General features: G+C 47.7%; 1 protein-coding gene across 1 annotated transcript in view; it reads right to left on the bottom strand.

Moving 5' to 3' along the window:
* LOC135574943 (intermembrane lipid transfer protein VPS13B-like) overlaps window positions 1–20,000 on the bottom strand; it is a 415,456-nt gene that overhangs the window by 230,206 nt on the left and 165,250 nt on the right. The window contains 2 exon segments of the mRNA XM_065027065.1: window positions 7,080–7,262; window positions 8,378–8,521. Coding sequence (XP_064883137.1) covers window positions 7,080–7,262; window positions 8,378–8,521 — 327 coding nt within the window.

Here is a 20,000-nt window from a genome sequence, read left to right as displayed (position 1 = left end):
GTCCCACTAAAAGTCTGATGATGTCCAGTATGTAAAGTGGTCTGTTCCAGTATGATGTCAGTCTGGTGAAGTATCACTAACGGTCTTGTCCAGTATCGACTAGTACGGTCTGGTGTCCAGTATGACTAAGTACAGTCTGATGATGTCCAGTAACTAGTACGGTCTGATGATGTCCAGTATCGACTAGTACGGTCTGGTGTCCAGTATCGACTAGTACGGTCTGGTGTCCAGTATCGACTAGTACAGTCTGATGATGTCCAGTATCGACTAGTACAGTCTGGTGTCCAGTATCGACTAGTACAGTCTGATGATGTCCAGTATCGACTAGTACGGTCTGGTGTCCAGTATCGACTAGTACGGTCTGATGGTGTCCAGTATCGACTAGTACGGTCTGGTGTCCAGTATCGACTAGTACAGTCTGATGATGTCCAGTATCGACTAGTACAGTCTGATGATGTCCAGTATCGACTAGTACGGTCTGGTGTCCAGTATCGACTAGTACAGTCTGGTGTCCAGTATCGACTAGTACGGTCTGGTGTCCAGTATCGACTAGTACAGTCTGGTGTCCAGTATCGACTAGTACGGTCTGGTGTCCAGTATCGACTAGTACGGTCTGGTGTCCAGTATCGACTAGTACAGTCTGGTGTCCAGTATCGACTAGTCTGGTGTCCAGTATCCACTAGTACGGTCTGATGATGTCCAGTATCGACTAGTACAGTCTGGTGTCCAGTATCGACTAGTACAGTCTGGTGTCCAGTATCGACTAGTACGGTCTGGTGTCCAGTATCGACTAGTACGGTCTGGTGTCCAGTATCGACTAGTACGGTCTGGTGTCCAGTATCGACTAGTACAGTCTGATGATGTCCAGTATCGACTAGTACGGTCTGATGATGTCCAGTATCGACTAGTACAGTCTGGTGTCCAGTATCGACTAGTACAGTCTGATGATGTCCAGTATCGACTAGTACAGTCTGATGATGTCCAGTATCGACTAGTACAGTCTGGTGTCCAGTATCGACTAGTACAGTCTGATGATGTCCAGTATCGACTAGTACGGTCTGATGATGTCCAGTATCGACTAGTACAGTCTGATGATGTCCAGTATCGACTAGTACAGTCTGATGATGTCCAGTATCGACTAGACAGTCTGGTGTCCAGTATCGACTAGTACAGTCTGGTGTCCAGTATCGACTAGTACGGTCTGGTGTCCAGTATCGACTAGTACAGTCTGGTGTCCAGTATCGACTAGTACAGTCTGGTGTCCAGTATCGACTAGTACAGTCTGGTGTCCAGTATCGACTAGTACAGTCTGGTGTCCAGTATCGACTAGTACAGTCTGGTGTCCAGTATCGACTAGTACGGTCTGGTGTCCAGTATCGACTAGTACGGTCTGGTGTCCAGTATCGACTAGTACAGTCTGGTGTCCAGTATCGACTAGTACGGTCTGGTGTCCAGTATCGACTAGTACGGTCTGGTGTCCAGTATCGACTAGTACAGTCTGGTGTCCAGTATCGACTAGTGTCTGGTGTCCAGTATCGACTCCAGTACAGTCTGGTGTCCAGTATCGACTAGTACAGTCTGATGTGTCCAGTATCGACTAGTACAGTCTGGTGTCCAGTATGGTGTCCAGACTAGTACAGTCTGGTGTCCAGTATCGACTAGTACGGTCTGGTGTCCAGTATCGACTAGTACGGTCTGGTGTCCAGTATGACAGTACAGTCTGGTGTCCATAAACTAGTACAGTCTGGTGTCCAGATCGACTAAACTGGTGTCCAGTATTGACTGAGTGTCCAGTATCGATAGATTGGTCTGGTGTCCAGGATTACTAGTAGGTCTGATGGTGTCCAGTACCTCACACATCCCCCTCTGATGATGTCCAGTTTAAACCGGTCTGGATGAAGTAGACACAGATCTGATTGGTGGATCGGGTCACCTCACACATCCCCCTCTGGGTTTAAACCAGGAAGAGACACAGATCTGATTGGTGGTCGGGTTCGACTAGTACAGTCTGGTGTCCAGTATGACAGAATGTCATCCATTTTCCTTTTTACAACATGTGATAAAACAGTGATTGACTGAGTGCCATTCGATAGAGGAGAATTGGTGGATCGGGTTCACCTCACACATCCCCCCCTCTGGGTTTAAACCAGGGAAGAGACACAGATCTGATTGGTGGATCGGGTTCACCTCACACATCCCCCCTCTGGGTTTAAACCAGGGAAGAGACACAGATCTGATTGGTGGATCGGGTTCACCTCACATCCCCCCCTCTGGGTTTAAACCAGGGAAGAGACACAGATCTGATTGGTGGATCGGGTTCACCTCACACATCCCCCCCTCTGGGTTTAAACCAGGGAAGAGACACAGATCTGATTGGTGGATCGGGTTCACCTCACACATCCCCCCCTCTGGGTTTAAACCAGGAAGAGACACAGATCTGATTGGTGGATCGGGTTCACCACACATCCCCCTCTGGGTTTAAACCAGGGAAGAGACACAGATCTGATTGGTGGATCGGGTTCACCTCACACATCCCCCCCCTCTGGGTTTAAACCAGGGAAGAGACACAGATCTGATTGGTGGATCGGGTTCACCTCACACATCCCCCCTCTGGGTTTAAACCAGGGAAGAGACACAGATCTGATTGGTGGATCGGGTTCACCTCACACATCCCCCCCTCTGGGTTTAAACCAGGGAAGAGACACAGATCTGATTGCTACAAGTCAGGTCTGGACCTCACACATCCCCCCTCTGGGTTTAACCAGGGAAGAGACACAGATCTGATTGAGTGGATCGGGTTCACACAGATCCCCCCTCTGGGTTTAAACCAGAGACACTCAGAGAGCAGCTCTGATTGGTGGACGGAGTCGAGGACACCAGATCCCCCTCTGGGTTTGTCAGGAAGAGACACTGATTGGTGGATCGGGTTCAGCACACTCCCCCCTCTGGGAGACGGAGGAAGAGACACAGATGAATCTCCATGTCAACAGAGACACTCAGAGAGCAGCTCTATGAGACGGAGTCGAGGACACCAGATGAATCTCCATGTCAACAGAGACACTCAGAGAGCAGCTCTATGAGACGGAGTCGAGGACACCAGATGAATCTCCATGTCAACAGAGACACGATGAGGAGCAGCTCTATGAGACGGAGTCGAGGACACCAGATGAATCTCCATGTCAACAGAGACACTCAGAGAGCAGCTCTATGAGACGGAGTCGAGGACACCAGATGAATCTCCATGTCAACAGAGACACGATGAGGAGCAGCTCTCAACAGAGACACTCAGAGAGCAGCTTTATGAGACGGAGTCGAGGACACCAGATGAGACGGAGTCGAGGACACCAGATGAATCTCCATGTCAACAGAGACACTCAGAGAGCAGCTCTATGAGACGGAGTCGAGGACACCAGATGAATCTCCATGTCAACAGAGACACTCAGAGAGCAGCTCTATGAGACGGAGTCGAGGACACCAGATGAATCTCCATGTCAACAGAGACACTCAGAGAGCAGCTTTATGAGACGGAGTCGAGGACACCAGATGAATCTCCATGTCAACAGAGACACGTTGAGGAGCAGCTCTATGAGACGGAGTCGAGGACACCAGATGAATCTCCATGTCAACAGAGACACGATGAGGAGCAGCTCTATGAGATGGAGTCGAGGACACCAGATGAATCTCCATGTCAACAGAGACACTCAGAGAGCAGCTCTATGAGACGGAGTCGAGGACACCAGATGAATCTCCATGTCAACAGAGACACTCAGAGAGCAGCTCTATGAGACGGAGTCGAGGACACCAGATGAATCTCCGCAGCCTGTATTGTCTCAGTGAAGAAGGATGTGAAAGCAGTGATGGCACGTCTTTTTCCAGAGGCATCAATCTGCTGGTGGAATCCTGTGGAGGGGGGAGGGGGATTAATGACCTCACTGGGGGGGGTGGGGGTTAATGACCTCACTGGGGGGGATTAATGACCTCACTGGGGGTTCCCAGGGATAGATACTCTGGTCAGGAACGCTGTCGGGGACGCCGGGATGGAGAACGGGATGGGATCGGGGACACGTGGGGGTGATATTCATGACCTCACTGGGGGGGGGGGATTAATGACCTCACTGGGGGGATCAATGCTGCAGAGACAGTAACTCTCTAGGAGGACTCTGAAACTGCTTAGTCTCTGTGGGAGTGGTACAGTCTGTCTCCCGGGTAACTACCGATTAGGACACAGATACAGAACGCGGCCGGCCGGAAAACTCACACATCTCAGTCTCTATGGCAATAATCTTACCCCCAGAGACGGAGGACAACTGGATGTCCCCACAGGTCTGGAAGACAGAGGACACTGAACGTCCCCACAGGTCTGGAAGACAGAGGACAACTGAACGTCTCCACAGGTCTGGAAGACGGAGGACAACTGAACGTCCCCACAGGTCTGGAAGACAGAGGACAACTGAACGTCCCCACAGGTCTGGAAGACAGAGGACAACCACAGGTCTGGAAGACAGAGGACAACTGAACGTCCCCACAGGTCTGGAAGACAGAGGACAAAAGGACGTCTGGAAGACGGAGGACAACTGAATGTCCCCACAGGTCTGGAGGACAACTGAACGTCCCCACAGGTCTGGAAGACGGAGGACAACTGAACGTCCCCACAGGTCTGGAAGACAGAGGACACTGAACGTCCCCACAGGTCTGGAAGACAGAGGACAAAAGGACGTCTGGAAGACGGAGGACAACTGAACGTCCCCACAGGTCTGGAAGACAGAGGACAACTGGATGTCCCCACAGGTCTGGAAGACAGAGGACAACTGGACGTCCCCACAGGTCTGGAAGACGGAGGACAACTGGACGTCCCCACAGGTCTGGAAGACAGAGGACAACTGGACGTCCCCACAGGTCTGGAAGACAGAGGACAACTGGACGTCCCCACAGGTCTGGAAGACAGAGGAGGACAGGTCTGGAAGACAGAGGACAACTGGACGTCCCCACAGGTCTGGAAGACAGAGGACAACTGGACGTCCCCACAGGTCTGGAAGACGGAGGACAACTGAACGTCCCCACAGGTCTGAAAGACAGAGGACAACTGGACGTCCCCACAGGTCTGGAAGACAGAGGACAACTGGACGTCCCCACAGGTCTGGAAGACAGAGGACAACTGGACGTCCCCACAGGTCTGGAAGACGGAGGACAACTGAACGTCCCCACAGGTCTGGAAGACAGAGGACAACTGGACGTCCCCACAGGTCTGGAAGACGGAGGACTACTGGACACATAAAGGACTGTAAATGAAGGCAAACCTTTGTTGTGTGTTTTGTTTCTACGATGACTGTCCCATAACAGTCCAAAACACTGAGTCACCTGGACATAGAGAAATGTCCACACGTCCATTTTGAGCTGCTTACTGGACTCTGTTCATATAAAGAAGGGAGAGGAAATGACCTCATGAGAGGAGAAAGAAGAATTCACCAGTTTGATCCCTTTAATGGTGATGTGTCTTTCCAGCCGGGAACACCTCCCAGAATGCTCTCTGTCTCTGGCTGGCACAAAAACAAAAAAAAAGGCAACTGAACACACTGCTCCTCCTCTCTCCTGAAGCATCATGGGAACTCTGGGCTTCAAGGTGTCACTTACTCTGGTCGTGGAAACAGATCCCACTGACTCAGGTCACACCGACCCACAGGCCTCATCCACCATGACTCCTTCCATCCCACCGGAGAGGGCAGCAATCCACCTTCAAAATATGTCCCCCCCCCCCCCTCCAAGTCCACCTCTGTCTCCTGTACCACACATACACTGAAGGACGACAGTAGAATATGTCCCCCCCCTCCAAGTCCACCTCTGTCTCCTGTACCACACATACACTGAAGAACAATAGCAGAATATGCCCCCCCCCTCCCCTCCAAGTCCACCTCTGTCTCCTGTACCACACATATACTGAAGGACGACAGTAGAATATGTCCCCCCCCAAGTCCACCTCTGTACCCACCTCTGTCTCCTGTACCCACATACACTGAAGGACGACAGTAGAATATGTCCCCCCTCCAAGTCCACCTCTGTCTCCTGTACCACACATACACTGAAGGACAATAGTAGAATATGAATCCACCTCTGTCTCCTGTACCACACCCTGAAGAACAATAGTAGAATATGTCCCCCCTCCAAGTCCACCTCTGTCTCCTGTACCACACATACACTGAAGAACAATAGTAGAATATGTCCCCCCCTCCAAGTCCACCTCTGTCTCCTGTACCACACATACACTGAAGGACAATAGCAGAATATGTCCCCCCCCCCAAGTCCACCTCTGTCTACTGTACCACACATACACTGAAGGACAATAGCAGAATATGTCCCCCCCCCCAAGTCCACCTCTGTCTCCTGTACCACACATACACTGAAGGACAATAGCAGAATATGTCCCCCCCCCCAAGTCCACCTCTGTCTCCTGTACCACACATACACTGAAGGACGACAGTAGAATATGTCCCCCCCCTCCAAGGAGACAGGAGGTAGGACTGATGACCTGTTGAGGACTTCAGTAATGTGGACTAGACGTTGGGACAGGAGGGAGGACTGATCACATGACCTGTTGGGGACTTCAGTAATGTGGACTAGACGTTGGGACAGGAGGGAGGACTGATCACATGACCTGTTGGGGACTTCAGTAATGTGGACTAGACGTTGGGACAGGAGGGAGGACTGATCACATGACCTGTTGGGGACTTCAGTAATGTGGACTAGACGTTGGGACAGGAGGGAGGACTGATCACATGACCTGTTGGGGACTTCAGTAATGTGGACTAGACGTTGGGACAGGAGGGAGGACTGATCACATGACCTGTTGGGGACTTCAGTAATGTGGACTAGACGTTGGGACAGGAGGGAGGACTGATCACATGACCTGTTGGGGACTTCAGTAATGTGGACTAGACGTTGGGACAGGAGGGAGGACTGATCACATGACCTGTTGTCCTCCGTCTCCTAGGACGGGAGGCAGATGACGTAACTGGTCTGAAGAACCAGAGGTTTCCTCTACCGTACCAGCTGGCGTATTGTAGCGATAGAGGCGTCAGACTTACCAGAGGAGTTACGGCCGTCGACCCCGTGCTGAGGTATCTGTACCGAGAAGGTCAGGAGGTCAGGGGCCAGCAGGGACTCAGGTTTACGGATCTCATTGAGCCAGCGACTCTGGTGAAGCTCTTTAGTGTCAGATGGACCCTGGAGCAGAGGAACCAGCTTCTCCTTCAAACCCTCTGGTGAACCTGGAGAGAAGGAGGAGGAGGAGGAGAAGGAGGAGGAGAAGAAGGAGGAGAAGTAGTAGGAGGAGGAGGAGGAGGAAGGAGAGGAGGAGAGAAGGAGGAGGAGAAGTAGTAGGAGGAGGAGGAGGAGGAGGAGGAGGAGGAGGAGGAGGAGAGGAGAGAAGGAGGAGAGGAGGAGGAGGAGAAGTAGTAGGAGGAGGAGAAGGAGGAGGAGAGGAGGAGGAGGAGGAGGAGAAGTAGTAGGAGGAGGAGAAGGAGGAGGAGGAGGAGAAGTAGTAGGAGGAGGAGGAGGAGGAGGAGGAGAGGAGGAGGAGGAGGAGGAGGAGGAGGAGAGTAGGAGGAGGAGGAGGAGAAGGAGGAGGAGTAGGAGGAGGAGAAGGAGGAGGAGGAGGAGGAGGAGAGGAGGAGGAGGAGAGGAGGAGGAGGAGGAGGAGGAGGAGGAGGAGGAGGAGGAGGAGAAGGAGGAGGAGGAGGAGGAGGAGGAGGAGGAGGAGTAGTAGAGGAGGAGGAGGAGGAGGAGAGAAGTAGTAGTAGGAGGAGAAGGAGGAGAAGGAGGAGGAGAAGAAGGAGAAGTAGTAGTAGGAGGAGAAGGAGGAGAAGGAGAAGAAGGAGAAGTAGTAGTAGGAGGAGAAGGAGGAGAAGAAGGAGAAGTAGTAGAAGAAGGAGAAGTAGTAGAAGGAGGAGGAGGAGAAGGAGGAGAAGGAGAAGGAGGAGGAGGAGGAGATGTAACTACATCGGTCTGGATCTAGAGAAAGTGAGTAGAGCAGTCCTAAAAGTGACTGATGAACTGCTCTGGGTCTGTCAGCTATAGTGGTGTTATGGAGATCTCTGTGTGGACAGGAAGCCATTCTGTTTCGGACATCAGAGAATGAGGAAAAAGCCCCGATCTCAATGACAAGAGGCCCCTCTGAGACCAGCGGTGACGACACACAGACTAAACATTTGGACCCAAGTCCAGGCAGGACTGAGTCAGCGTGTTAAAAGTGAAAGAGAAGAGTCTCGGTGTAGGGGCGGTGTGGGGGCGGTGTAGGGGCGGTGTGGGGGCGGTGTAGGGGCGGTGTAGGGGCGGTGTAGGGGGGTAAAGGCAGTAAAGTTTAACAGGGCACAGCTGCACACACCTGGGGTCCTGGCACACACTTTAACAGCTCCCACGGTCCCTCCGACGCAGGTCCCAGTGGCTCTGCTGCAGAACTTCAGCTCCACGTTCTGGACCGAGGCCTCCAGGGTCGGAGGAGGAGGAGGAGGAGACGGAGACTTCACACCTAATAAAAACAACGACTGATAATGAAGTAGGTAGCGGCCGCCGATCTGGTGAAGGTTAAAACGCTGCCGCTGCTGCTTCGTTAAAACTACGGATCGGATCTTTAATTGTTGTTGATCTCTGGACCCTTCAGGTGTTTCTGGTTACACCTGGACTGGACCCTGCTACTCTCTCACAGTACACCTGGACTGGACCCTGCTACTCTCTCACAGTACACCTGGACTGGACCCTGCTACTCTCTCACAGTACACCTGGACTGGACCCTGCTACTCTCTCACAGTACACCTGGACTGGACCTGCTACTCTCTCACAGTACACCTGGACTGGACCTGCTACTCTCTCACAGTACACCTGGACTGGACCTGCTACTCTCTCACAGTACACCTGGACTGGACCTGCTACTCTCTCACAGTACACCTGGACTGGACCTGCTACTCTCTCACAGTACACAGAGAGACTGGACCTGCTACTCTCTCACAGTACACCTGGACTGGACCTGCTACTCTCTCACAGTACACAGAGAGACTGGACCTGCTACTCTCTCACAGTACACCTGGACTGGACCTGCTACTCTCTCACAGTACACAGAGAGACTGGACCTGCTACTCTCTCACAGTACACAGAGAGACTGGACCTCACAGTACACAGAGAGACTGGACCCTGCTACTCTCTCACAGTACACAGAGAGACTGGACCTGCTACTCTCTCACAGTACACAGAGAGACTGGACCTGCTACTCTCTCACAGTACACAGAGAGACTGGACCTGCTACTCTCTCACAGTACACAGAGAGACTGGACCTGCTACTCTCTCACAGTACACAGAGAGACTGGACCCTGCTACTCTCTCACAGTACACAGAGAGACTGGACCCTGCTACTCTCACAGTCACAGAGAGACTGGACCCTGCTACAGTACACAGAGAGACTGGACCTGCTACTCTCTCACAGTACACAGAGAGACTGGACCTGCTACTCTCTCACAGTACACAGAGAGACTGGACCCTGCTACTCTCTCACAGTACACAGAGAGACTGGACCTCCTACTCTCTGGGCTGGGTTAAGGGTTCTCTCTCTCTGGGCTGGGTTAAGGGTTCTCTCTCTCTGGGCTGGGTTAAGGGTTCTCTCTCTGGGCTGGGTTCTCTCTCTCTGGGCTGGGTTAAGGGTTCTCTCTCTCTGGGCTGGGTTAAGGGTTCTCTCTGCTAATCACCGAGAGACTGGAGGGTTCCCTGCCACTCCCTCACAGTACACGCAGAGACTCCCTGCCTCCACCCATCCCTCCTGGGCTGGGTTAACATCCATGGGCTCCCTCCAGGGTTCCCTCCCTCCACCCATTCACCCCTCTCTCACATCCCTCCCTGCCTCCACCCACACAGAGAGACCCATCCACCTCTCCTCCCTCCTCCATCCATCCACCCTCCCTCCACTCCACCCCTTTCTCCCTCCCTCCCTCCCTCCACCCATCCCTCCATCCCTCCCTCCCTCCACTCCTCCTCCATCCATCCCTCCATCCCTCCCTGGCCTCCACCCATCCCTCCCTCGCTCCACCCATCCATCCCCTCCCTCCACTCCACCCCTCCTCCCTCCACCCATCCACCCCTCCCTGCCTCCATCCCTCCCTGCCTCCACCCAGTCCACCCATCCCTCCCTCCCTCCACCCATCCACCCCTCCCTCCCTCCCTCCTCCATCCATCCATCCCACCCCTCCCTCCACCCTCCTCCACCCTCTTTCTCCCTCCTCCCTCCCTCCCTCCTCCACCCATCCCTCCATCCCTCCCTCCCCTCCACTCCATCCCTCCTCCCTCCCCTCCACCCTCCCCCTCCCTCCCTCCCTCCACCCATCCCTCCCTCCCTCCACCCTCCCACCCTCCCTCCCTCCATCCATCCCTCCCTCCCTCCACTCCTCCCTCTCTCCCTCCATCCCTCCCTCTCTCCCTCCATCCATCCCTCCACCCCTCCCTCTCTCCCTCCATCCATCCCTCCACCCCTCCCTCTCTCCCTCCATCCCTCCCTCCCTCCCTCCTGTGTACATTCTTCCAGCCAGGCAGGCTGGCGCTGTCTGAGGAATCGTATAAAACTCTGACACCACCTGTTCCAATAAGGATGTATTGTTCATTCTAACTTCCCATCACAGAGACACAAGGTTTCATTTCCTACCAGCTAGTGTCCAGAGAAGAAGAGTTGTGGCCTGAATCTGACTCTAACCTGTCAGGTGTCTGAAGTAGTATTCAGTAGTACAGGAACAAGGTGATGTACTCTAACCTGCCTGGTGTCTGAAGTAGTATTCAGTAGTACAGGAACAAGGTGTTGTACTCTAACCTGCCTGGTGTCTGAAGTAGTATTCAGTAGTACAGGAACAAGGTGTTGTACTCTTAACCTGCCTGGTGTCTGAAGTAGTATGCAGTAGTACAGGAACAAGGTGATGTACTCTAACCTGTCTGGTGTCTGAAGTAGTATTCAGTAGTACAGGAACAAGGTGTTGTACTCTAACCTGCCTGGTGTCTGAAGTAGTATTCAGTAGTACAGGAACAAGGTGATGTACTCTAACCTGCCTGGTGTCTGAAGTAGTATTCAGTAGTACAGGAACAAGGTGATGTACTCTAACCTGCCTGGTGTCTGAAGTAGTATTCAGTAGTACAGGAACAAGGTGATGTACTCTAACCTGCCGGGTGTCTGAAGTACTAGTCAGTAGTACAGGAACAAGGTGTTGTACTCTAACCTGCCTGGTGTCTGAAGTAGTATTCAGTAGTACAGGAACAATACTGAGTTAAAGAAGTAGCCTGGTGTCATCCTACCAGAGGGATAATACTGAGTTAAAGAAGTAGCCTGGTGTCATCCTGCCAGACAGATAATACTGAGTTAAAGAAGTAGCCTGGTGTCATCCTGCCAGACAGATAATACTGAGTTAAAGAAGTAGCCTGGTGTCATCCTACCAGAGGGATAATACTGAGTTAAAGAAGTAGCCTGGTGTCATCCTACCAGAGGGATAATACTGAGTTAAAGAAGTAGCCTGGTGTCATCCTACCAGAGGTTATATTTAGAGGTTGGACAGGGGGTTATAGTTAGATTTAGAGGATGGACAGGGGGTTATAGTTAGATTTAGAGGATGGACAGGGGGTTATAGTTAGATTTAGAGGATGGGATTAGACAGGAGGTTATAGTTAGATTTAGAGGATGGACAGGGGGTTATAGTTAGATGTAGAGGATGGACAGGGGGTTATAGTTAGATCTGGGATGGGGACAGGGGTTATAGTTAGATTTAGAGGATGGGTTATAGTTAGATTTAGAGGATGGACAGGGGGTTCTAGTTAGATTTAGAGGATGGCAGGGGTTATAGTTAGATTTAGAGGATGGACAGGGGTTATAGTTAGATTTAGAGGATGGACTGATTTAGAGGATGGTTAGTTAGATTTAGAGGATGGACAGGTTATAGTTAGTTGGGCTGGGATAGTTAGATTTAGAGGATGGACAGGGGGTTATAGTTAGATTTAGAGGATGGACAGGGGTTATAGTTAGATTTAGAGGATGGACAGGGGTTATAGTTAGATTTAGAGGATGGACAGGGGGTTATAGTTAGATTTAGAGGATGGACAGGGGGTTATAGTTAGATTTAGAGGATGGACAGGGGCTGGTTATAGTTAGTAGGATTTAGAGGATGGACAGGGGGTTATAGTTAGATTTAGAGGATGGACAGGAGGTTATAGTTAGATTTAGGGTTATAGTTAGATTTAGAGGATGGACAGGGGGTTATAGGATTTAGAGGATCAGGAGTTATAGTTAGATTTAGAGGATGGACAGGGGGTTATAGTTAGATAGATACAGGATGGGATTTAGAGGATGGACAGGGGGTTATAGTTAGATTTAGAGGATGGACTGTTATAGTTAGGTTAGACAGGGTTATAGTTAGATTTAGAGGATGGACAGGGGGTTATAGTTAGATTTAGAGGATGGACAGGGGTTATAGTTAGATTTAGAGGATGGACAGGGGTTATAGTTAGATTTAGAGGATGGACTGCCTAGTTAGATTTAGAGGATGGACAGGGGTTATAGTTAGATTTAGAGGATGGACAGGGGTTATAGTTAGATTTAGAGGATGGACAGGGGGTTATAGTTAGATTTAGAGGATGGACTAGAGGATGGACAGGGGTTATAGTTAGATTTAGAGGATGGACAGGGGGTTATAGTTAGATTTAGAGGATGGACAGGGTTATAGTTAGATTTAGAGGATGGACAGGAGGTTATAGTTAGATTTAGAGGATGGACAGGGGGTTATAGTTAGATTTAGAGGATGGACAGGGGTTATAGTTAGATTTAGAGGATGGACAGGGGGTTATAGTTAGATTTAGAGGATGGACAGGGGGTTATAGTTAGATTTAGAGGATGGACAGGGGTTATAGTTAGATTTAGAGGATGGACAGGGGTTATAGTTAGGAGGTGGACAGGGGGTTATAGTTAGATTTAGAGGATGGACAGGGGTTATAGTTAGTTATAGTTAGATTTAGAGGATGGACAGGGGGTTATAGTTAGATTTAGAGGATGGACAGGGGTTATAGTTAGATTTAGAGGATGGACAGGGGGTTATAGTTAGATTTAGAGGATGGACAGGGGTTATAGTTAGATTTAGAGGATGGACAGGGGTTATAGTTAGATTTAGAGGATGGACAGGGGGTTATAGTTAGATTTAGAGGATGGACAGGGGGTTATAGTTAGATTTAGAGGATGGACAGGGGTTATAGTTAGATTTAGAGGATGGATGGACAGGGGTTATAGTTAGATTTAGAGGATGGACAGGGGGTTATAGTTAGATTTAGAGGATGGACAGGGGGTTATAGTTAGATTTAGAGGATGGACAGGAGGTTATAGTTAGATTTAGAGGATGGACAGGAGGTTATAGTTAGATTTAGAGGATGGACAGGGGGTTATAGTTAGATTTAGAGGATGGACAGGGGTTATAGTTAGATTTAGAGGATGGACAGGGGTTATAGTTAGATTTAGAGGATGGACAGGGGTTATAGTTAGATTTAGAGGATGGACAGGGGGTTATAGTTAGATTTAGAGGATGGACAGGGGTTATAGTTAGATTTAGAGGATGGACAGGGGGTTATAGTTAGATTTAGAGGATATAGGTTATAGTTAGATTTAGAGGATGGACAGGGGGTTATAGTTAGATTTAGAGGATGGACAGGGGGTTATAGTTAGATTTTAGAGGATGGACAGGGGGTTATAGTTAGATTTAGAGGATGGACAGGGGTTATAGTTAGATTTAGAGGATGGACAGGGGGTTATAGTTAGATTTAGAGGATGGACAGGGGTTATAGTTAGATTTAGAGGATGGACAGGAGGTTATAGTTAGATTTAGAGGATGGACAGGATGGACAGGGGGTTATAGTTAGATTTAGAGGATGGACAGGGGTTATAGTTAGATTTAGAGGATGGACAGGGGGTTATAGTTAGATTTAGAGGATGGACAGGGGGTTATAGTTAGATTTAGAGGATGGACAGGGGTTATAGTTAGAGAGGATGGACAGGGGGTTATAGTTAGATTTAGAGGATGGATGGACAGGGGGTTATAGTTAGATTTAGAGGATGGACAGGGGTTATAGTTAGATTTAGAGGATGGACAGGGGGTTATAGTTAGATTTAGAGGATGGACAGGGGTTATAGTTAGATTTAGAGGATGGACAGGGGGTTATAGTTAGATGGACAGGGGTTATAGTTAGATTTAGAGGATGGACAGGGGTTATAGTTAGATTTAGAGGATGGACAGGGGGTTATAGTTAGATTTAGAGGATGGACAGGGGGTTATAGTTAGATTTAGAGGATGGATTTAGACAGGGGGTTATAGTTAGATTTAGAGGATGGACAGGGGGTTATAGTTAGATTTAGAGGATGGACAGGGGGTTATAGTTAGATTTAGAGGATGGACAGGAGGTTATAGTTAGATTTAGAGGATGGACAGGGGGTTATAGTTAGATTTAGAGGATGGACAGGGGGTTATAGTTAGATTTAGAGGATGGACAGGGGGTTATAGTTAGATTTAGAGGATGGACAGGGGTTATAGTTAGATTTAGAGGATGGACAGGGGGTTATAGTTAGATTTAGAGGATGGACAGGGGGTTATAGTTAGATTTAGAGGATGGACAGGGGTTATAGTTAGATTTAGAGGATGGACAGGGGGTTATAGTTAGATTTAGAGGATGGACAGGGGGTTATAGTTAGATTTAGAGGATGGACATGGGGGTTATAGTTAGATTTAGAGGATGGACAGGGGGTTATAGTTAGATTTAGAGGATGGACAGGGGTTATAGTTAGATTTAGAGGATGGACAGGGGTTATAGTTAGATTTAGAGGATGGACAGGGGGGGTTATAGTTAGATTTAGAGGATGGACAGGGGGTTATAGTTAGATTTAGAGGATGGACAGGGGTTATAGTTAGATTTAGAGGATGGACAGGGGTTATAGTTAGATTTAGAGGATGGACAGGGGGTTATAGTTAGATTTAGAGGATGGACAGGGGTTATAGTTAGATTTAGAGGATGGACAGGGGGTTATAGTTAGATTTAGAGGATGGACAGGGGTTATAGTTATTTAGTGGACAGGATTTAGAGGATGGACAGGGGGTTATAGTTAGATTTAGAGGATGGACAGGGGTTATAGTTAGATTTAGAGGATGGACAGGGGGTTATAGTTAGATTTAGAGGATGGACAGGGGTTATAGTTAGATTTAGAGGATGGACAGGGGTTATAGTTAGATTTAGAGGATGGACAGGGGTTATAGTTAGATTTAGAGGATGGACAGGGGGTTATAGTTAGAGGGGGTTTAGAGATTTAGAGGATGGACAGGGGGTTATAGTTAGATTTAGAGGATGGACAGGGGGTTATAGTTAGATTTAGAGGATGGACAGGGGTTATAGTTAGATTTAGAGGATGGACAGGGGGTTATAGTTAGATTTAGAGGATGGACAGGGGTTATAGTTAGATTTAGAGGATGGACAGGGGTTATAGTTATGGAGGGGGTTATAGTTAGAGGATGGACAGGGGGTTATAGTTAGATTTAGAGGATGGACAGGGGGTTATAGTTAGATTTAGAGGATGGACAGGGGGTTATAGTTAGATTTAGAGGATGGACAGGGGGTTATAGTTAGATTTAGAGGATGGACAGGATAGAGGTTATAGTTAGATTTAGAGGATGGACAGGGGTTATAGTTAGATTTAGAGGATGGACAGGGGGTTATAGTTAGATTTAGAGGATGGACAGGGGTTATAGTTAGATTTAGAGGATGAGTTAGACAGGGGTTATAGTTAGATTTAGAGGATGGACAGGGGGTTATAGTTAGATTTAGAGGATGGACAGGGGTTATAGTTAGATTTAGAGGATGGACAGGGGGTTATAGTTAGATTTAGAGGATGGACAGGGGGTTATAGTTAGATTTAGAGGATAGTTAGATTTAGAGGATGGACAGGGGTTATAGTTAGATTTAGAGGATGGACAGGGGGTTATAGTTAGATTTAGAGGATGGACAGGGGGTTATAGTTAGATTTAGAGGATGGACAGGGGGGGATTTAGAGGATGGACAGGGGGTTATAGTTAGATTTAGAGGATGGACAGGGGTTATAGTTAGATTTAGAGGATGGACAGGGGGTTATAGTTAGATTTAGAGGATGGACAGGGGTTATAGTTAGATTTTTAGGGGAGTTAGATGGACAGGGGGTTATAGTTAGATTTAGAGGATGGACAGGGGTTATAGTTAGATTTAGAGGATGGACAGGGGGTTATAGTTAGATTTAGAGGATGGACAGGAGGTTATAGTTAGATTTAGAGGATGGACAGGGGGTTATAGTTAGATTTAGAGGATGGACAGGGGGTTATAGTTAGATTTAGAGGATGGACAGGGGGTTATAGTTAGATTTAGAGGATGGACAGGGGTTATAGTTAGATTTAGAGGATGGACAGGGGTTATAGTTAGATTTAGAGGATGGACAGGGGGTTATAGTTAGATTTAGAGGATGGACAGGGGGTTATAGTTAGATTTAGAGGATGGACAGGGGTTATAGTTAGATTTAGAGGATGGACAGGGGGTTATAGTTAGATTTAGAGGATGGACAGGGGGTTATAGTTAGATTTAGAGGATGGACAGGGGGTTATAGTTAGATTTAGAGGATGGACAGGGGTTATAGGTTATAGTTAGATTTAGAGGATGGACAGGGGGTTATAGTTAGATTTAGAGGATGGACAGGGGGTTATATGGACAGGGGGTTAGATTTAGAGGATGGACAGGGGGTTATAGTTAGATTTAGAGGATGGACAGGGGTTATAGTTAGATTTAGAGGATGGACAGGGGGTTATAGTTAGATTTAGAGGATGGACAGGGGTTATAGTTAGATTTAGAGGATGGACAGGGGGTTATAGTTAGATTTAGAGGATGGACAGGAGGTTATAGTTAGATTTAGAGGATGGACAGGGGGTTATAGTTAGATTTAGAGGATGGGTTATAGTTAGATTTAGAGGATGGACAGGGGGTTATAGTTAGATTTAGAGGATGGACAGGGGGTTATAGTTAGATTTAGAGGATGGACAGGGGGTTATAGTTAGATTTAGAGGATGGACAGGGGGTTATAGTTAGATTTAGAGGATGGACAGGGGGTTTAGTTAGATTTAGAGGATAGGGGGATTTAGATTTAGAGGATGGACAGGGGGGGTTATAGTTAGATTTAGAGGATGGACAGGGGGTTATAGTTAGATTTAGAGGATGGACAGGGGGGTTATAGTTAGATTTAGAGGATGGACAGGGGTTATAGTTAGATTTAGAGGATGGAGGGGTTATAGTTAGATTTAGAGGATGGACAGGGGGTTATAGTTAGATTTAGAGGATGGACAGGGGGTTATAGTTAGATTTAGAGGATGGACAGGGGTTATAGTTAGATTTAGAGGATGGACAGGGGTTATAGTTAGATTTAGAGGATGGACAGGGGTTATAGTTAGATTTAGAGGATGGACAGGGGGTTATAGTTAGATTTAGAGGATGGACAGGGGTTATAGTTAGATTTAGAGGATGGACAGGGGGTTATAGTTAGATTTAGAGGATGGACAGGGGGTTATAGTTAGATTTAGAGGATAGAGGTTATAGTTAGATTTAGAGGATGGACAGGGGTTATAGTTAGATTTAGAGGATGGACAGGGGTTATAGTTAGATTTAGAGGATGGACAGGAGGGGTTATAGTTAGATTTAGAGGATGGACAGGGGGTTATAGTTAGATTTAGAGGATGGACAGGGGGTTATAGGATTTAGGAGGGGTTTAGTTAGATTTAGAGGATGGACAGGGGGTTATAGTTAGATTTAGAGGATGGACAGGGGGTTATAGTTAGATTTAGAGGATGGACAGGGGTTATAGTTAGATTTAGAGGATGGACAGGGGTTATAGTTAGATTTAGAGGATGGACAGGGGTTATAGTTAGATTTAGAGGATGGACAGGGGTTATAGTTAGATTTAGAGGATGGACAGGGGTTATAGTTAGATTTAGAGGATGGACAGGGGGTTATAGTTAGATTTAGAGGATGGACAGGGGTTATAGTTAGATTTAGAGGATGGACAGGGGTTATAGTTAGATTTAGAGGATGGACAGGGGGTTATAGTTAGATTTAGAGGATGGACAGGGGGTTATAGTTAGATTTAGAGGATGGACAGGGGGTTATAGTTAGATTTAGAGGATGGACAGGGGTTATAGTTAGATTTAGAGGATGGACAGGGGGTTATAGTTAGATTTAGAGGATGGACAGGGGGTTATAGTTAGATTTAGAGGATGGATGGATTTAGAGGAGACAGGGGGTTATAGTTATGGACAGGGGGTTTAGTTAGATTTAGAGGATGGACAGGGGTTATAGTTAGATTTAGAGGATGGACAGGGGGTTATAGTTAGATTTAGAGGATGGACAGGGGTTATAGTTAGATTTAGAGGATGGACAGGGGTTATAGTTAGATTTAGAGGATGGACAGGGGGTTATAGTTAGATTTAGAGGATGGACAGGGGTTATAGTTAGATTTAGAGGATGGACAGGGGGTTATAGTTAGATTTAGAGGATGGACAGGGGTTATAGTTAGATTTAGAGGATGGACAGGGGGTTATAGTTAGATTTAGAGGATGGGATTAGACAGGGGGTTATAGTTAGATTTAGAGGATGGACAGGGGTTATAGTTAGATTTAGAGGATGGACAGGAGGTTATAGTTAGATTTAGAGGATGGACAGGGGGTTATAGTTAGATTTAGAGGATGGACAGGGGGTTATAGTTAGATTTAGAGGATGGACAGGGGGTTATAGTTAGATTTAGAGGATGGACAGGGGTTATAGTTAGATTTAGAGGATGGACAGGGGGTTATAGTTAGATTTAGAGGATGGACAGGGGTTATAGTTAGATTTAGAGGATGGACAGGGGGTTATAGTTAGATTTAGAGGATGGACAGGGGGTTATAGTTAGATTTAGAGGATGGACAGGGGGTTATAGTTAGATTTAGAGGATGGACAGGGGGTTATAGTTAGATTTAGAGGATGGACAGGGATGTTAGATTTAGAGGATGGACAGGGGTTATAGTTAGATTTAGAGGATGGACAGGGGGTTATAGTTAGATTTAGAGATGGACAGGGGTTATAGTTAGATTTAGAGGATGGACAGGGGTTATAGTTAGATTTAGAGGATGGACAGGGGGTTATAGTTAGATTTAGAGGATGGACAGGGGTTATAGTTAGATTTAGAGGATGGACAGGGGTTATAGTTAGATTTAGAGGATGGACAGGGGGTTATAGTTAGATTTAGAGGATGGACAGGGGTTATAGTTAGATTTAGAGGATGGACAGGGGTTATAGTTAGATTTAGAGGATGGACAGGGGTTATAGTTAGATTTAGAGGATGGACAGGGGGTTATAGTTAGATTTAGAGGATGGACAGGGGTTATAGTTAGATTTAGAGGATGGACAGGGGTTATAGTTAGATTTAGAGGATGGACAGGGGGTTATAGTTAGATTTAGAGGATGGACAGGGGTTATAGTTAGATTTAGAGGATGGACAGGGGGTTATAGTTAGATTTAGAGGATGGACAGGGGGTTATAGTTAGATTTAGAGGATGGACAGGGGGTTATAGTTAGATTTAGAGGATGGACAGGGGGTTATAGTTAGATTTAGAGGATGGACAGGGGGTTATAGTTAGATTTAGAGGAGGGGGTTGACCATTCAGTAACTATATCTCTCACATCCATTCAGTAACTATCTCTCACATCCATTCAGTAACTCTATCTCTCACATCCATTCAGTAACTCTATCTCTCACATCCATCTCTCACATCCATTCAGTAACTCTATCTCTCACATCCATTCAGTAACTATATCTCTCACATCCATTCAGTAACTCTATCTCTCACATCCATTCAGTAACTCTATCTCTCACATCCATTCAGTAACTCTATCTCTCACATCCATTCAGTAACTAT

This window comes from Oncorhynchus nerka, linkage group LG14, assembly GCF_034236695.1.
Source record: "Oncorhynchus nerka isolate Pitt River linkage group LG14, Oner_Uvic_2.0, whole genome shotgun sequence".
NCBI lineage: Eukaryota > Metazoa > Chordata > Actinopteri > Salmoniformes > Salmonidae > Oncorhynchus > Oncorhynchus nerka.
The sequence above is the reverse complement of the archived record's forward strand: the minus strand, read 5'-3'. Positions and strand labels throughout refer to the sequence as shown.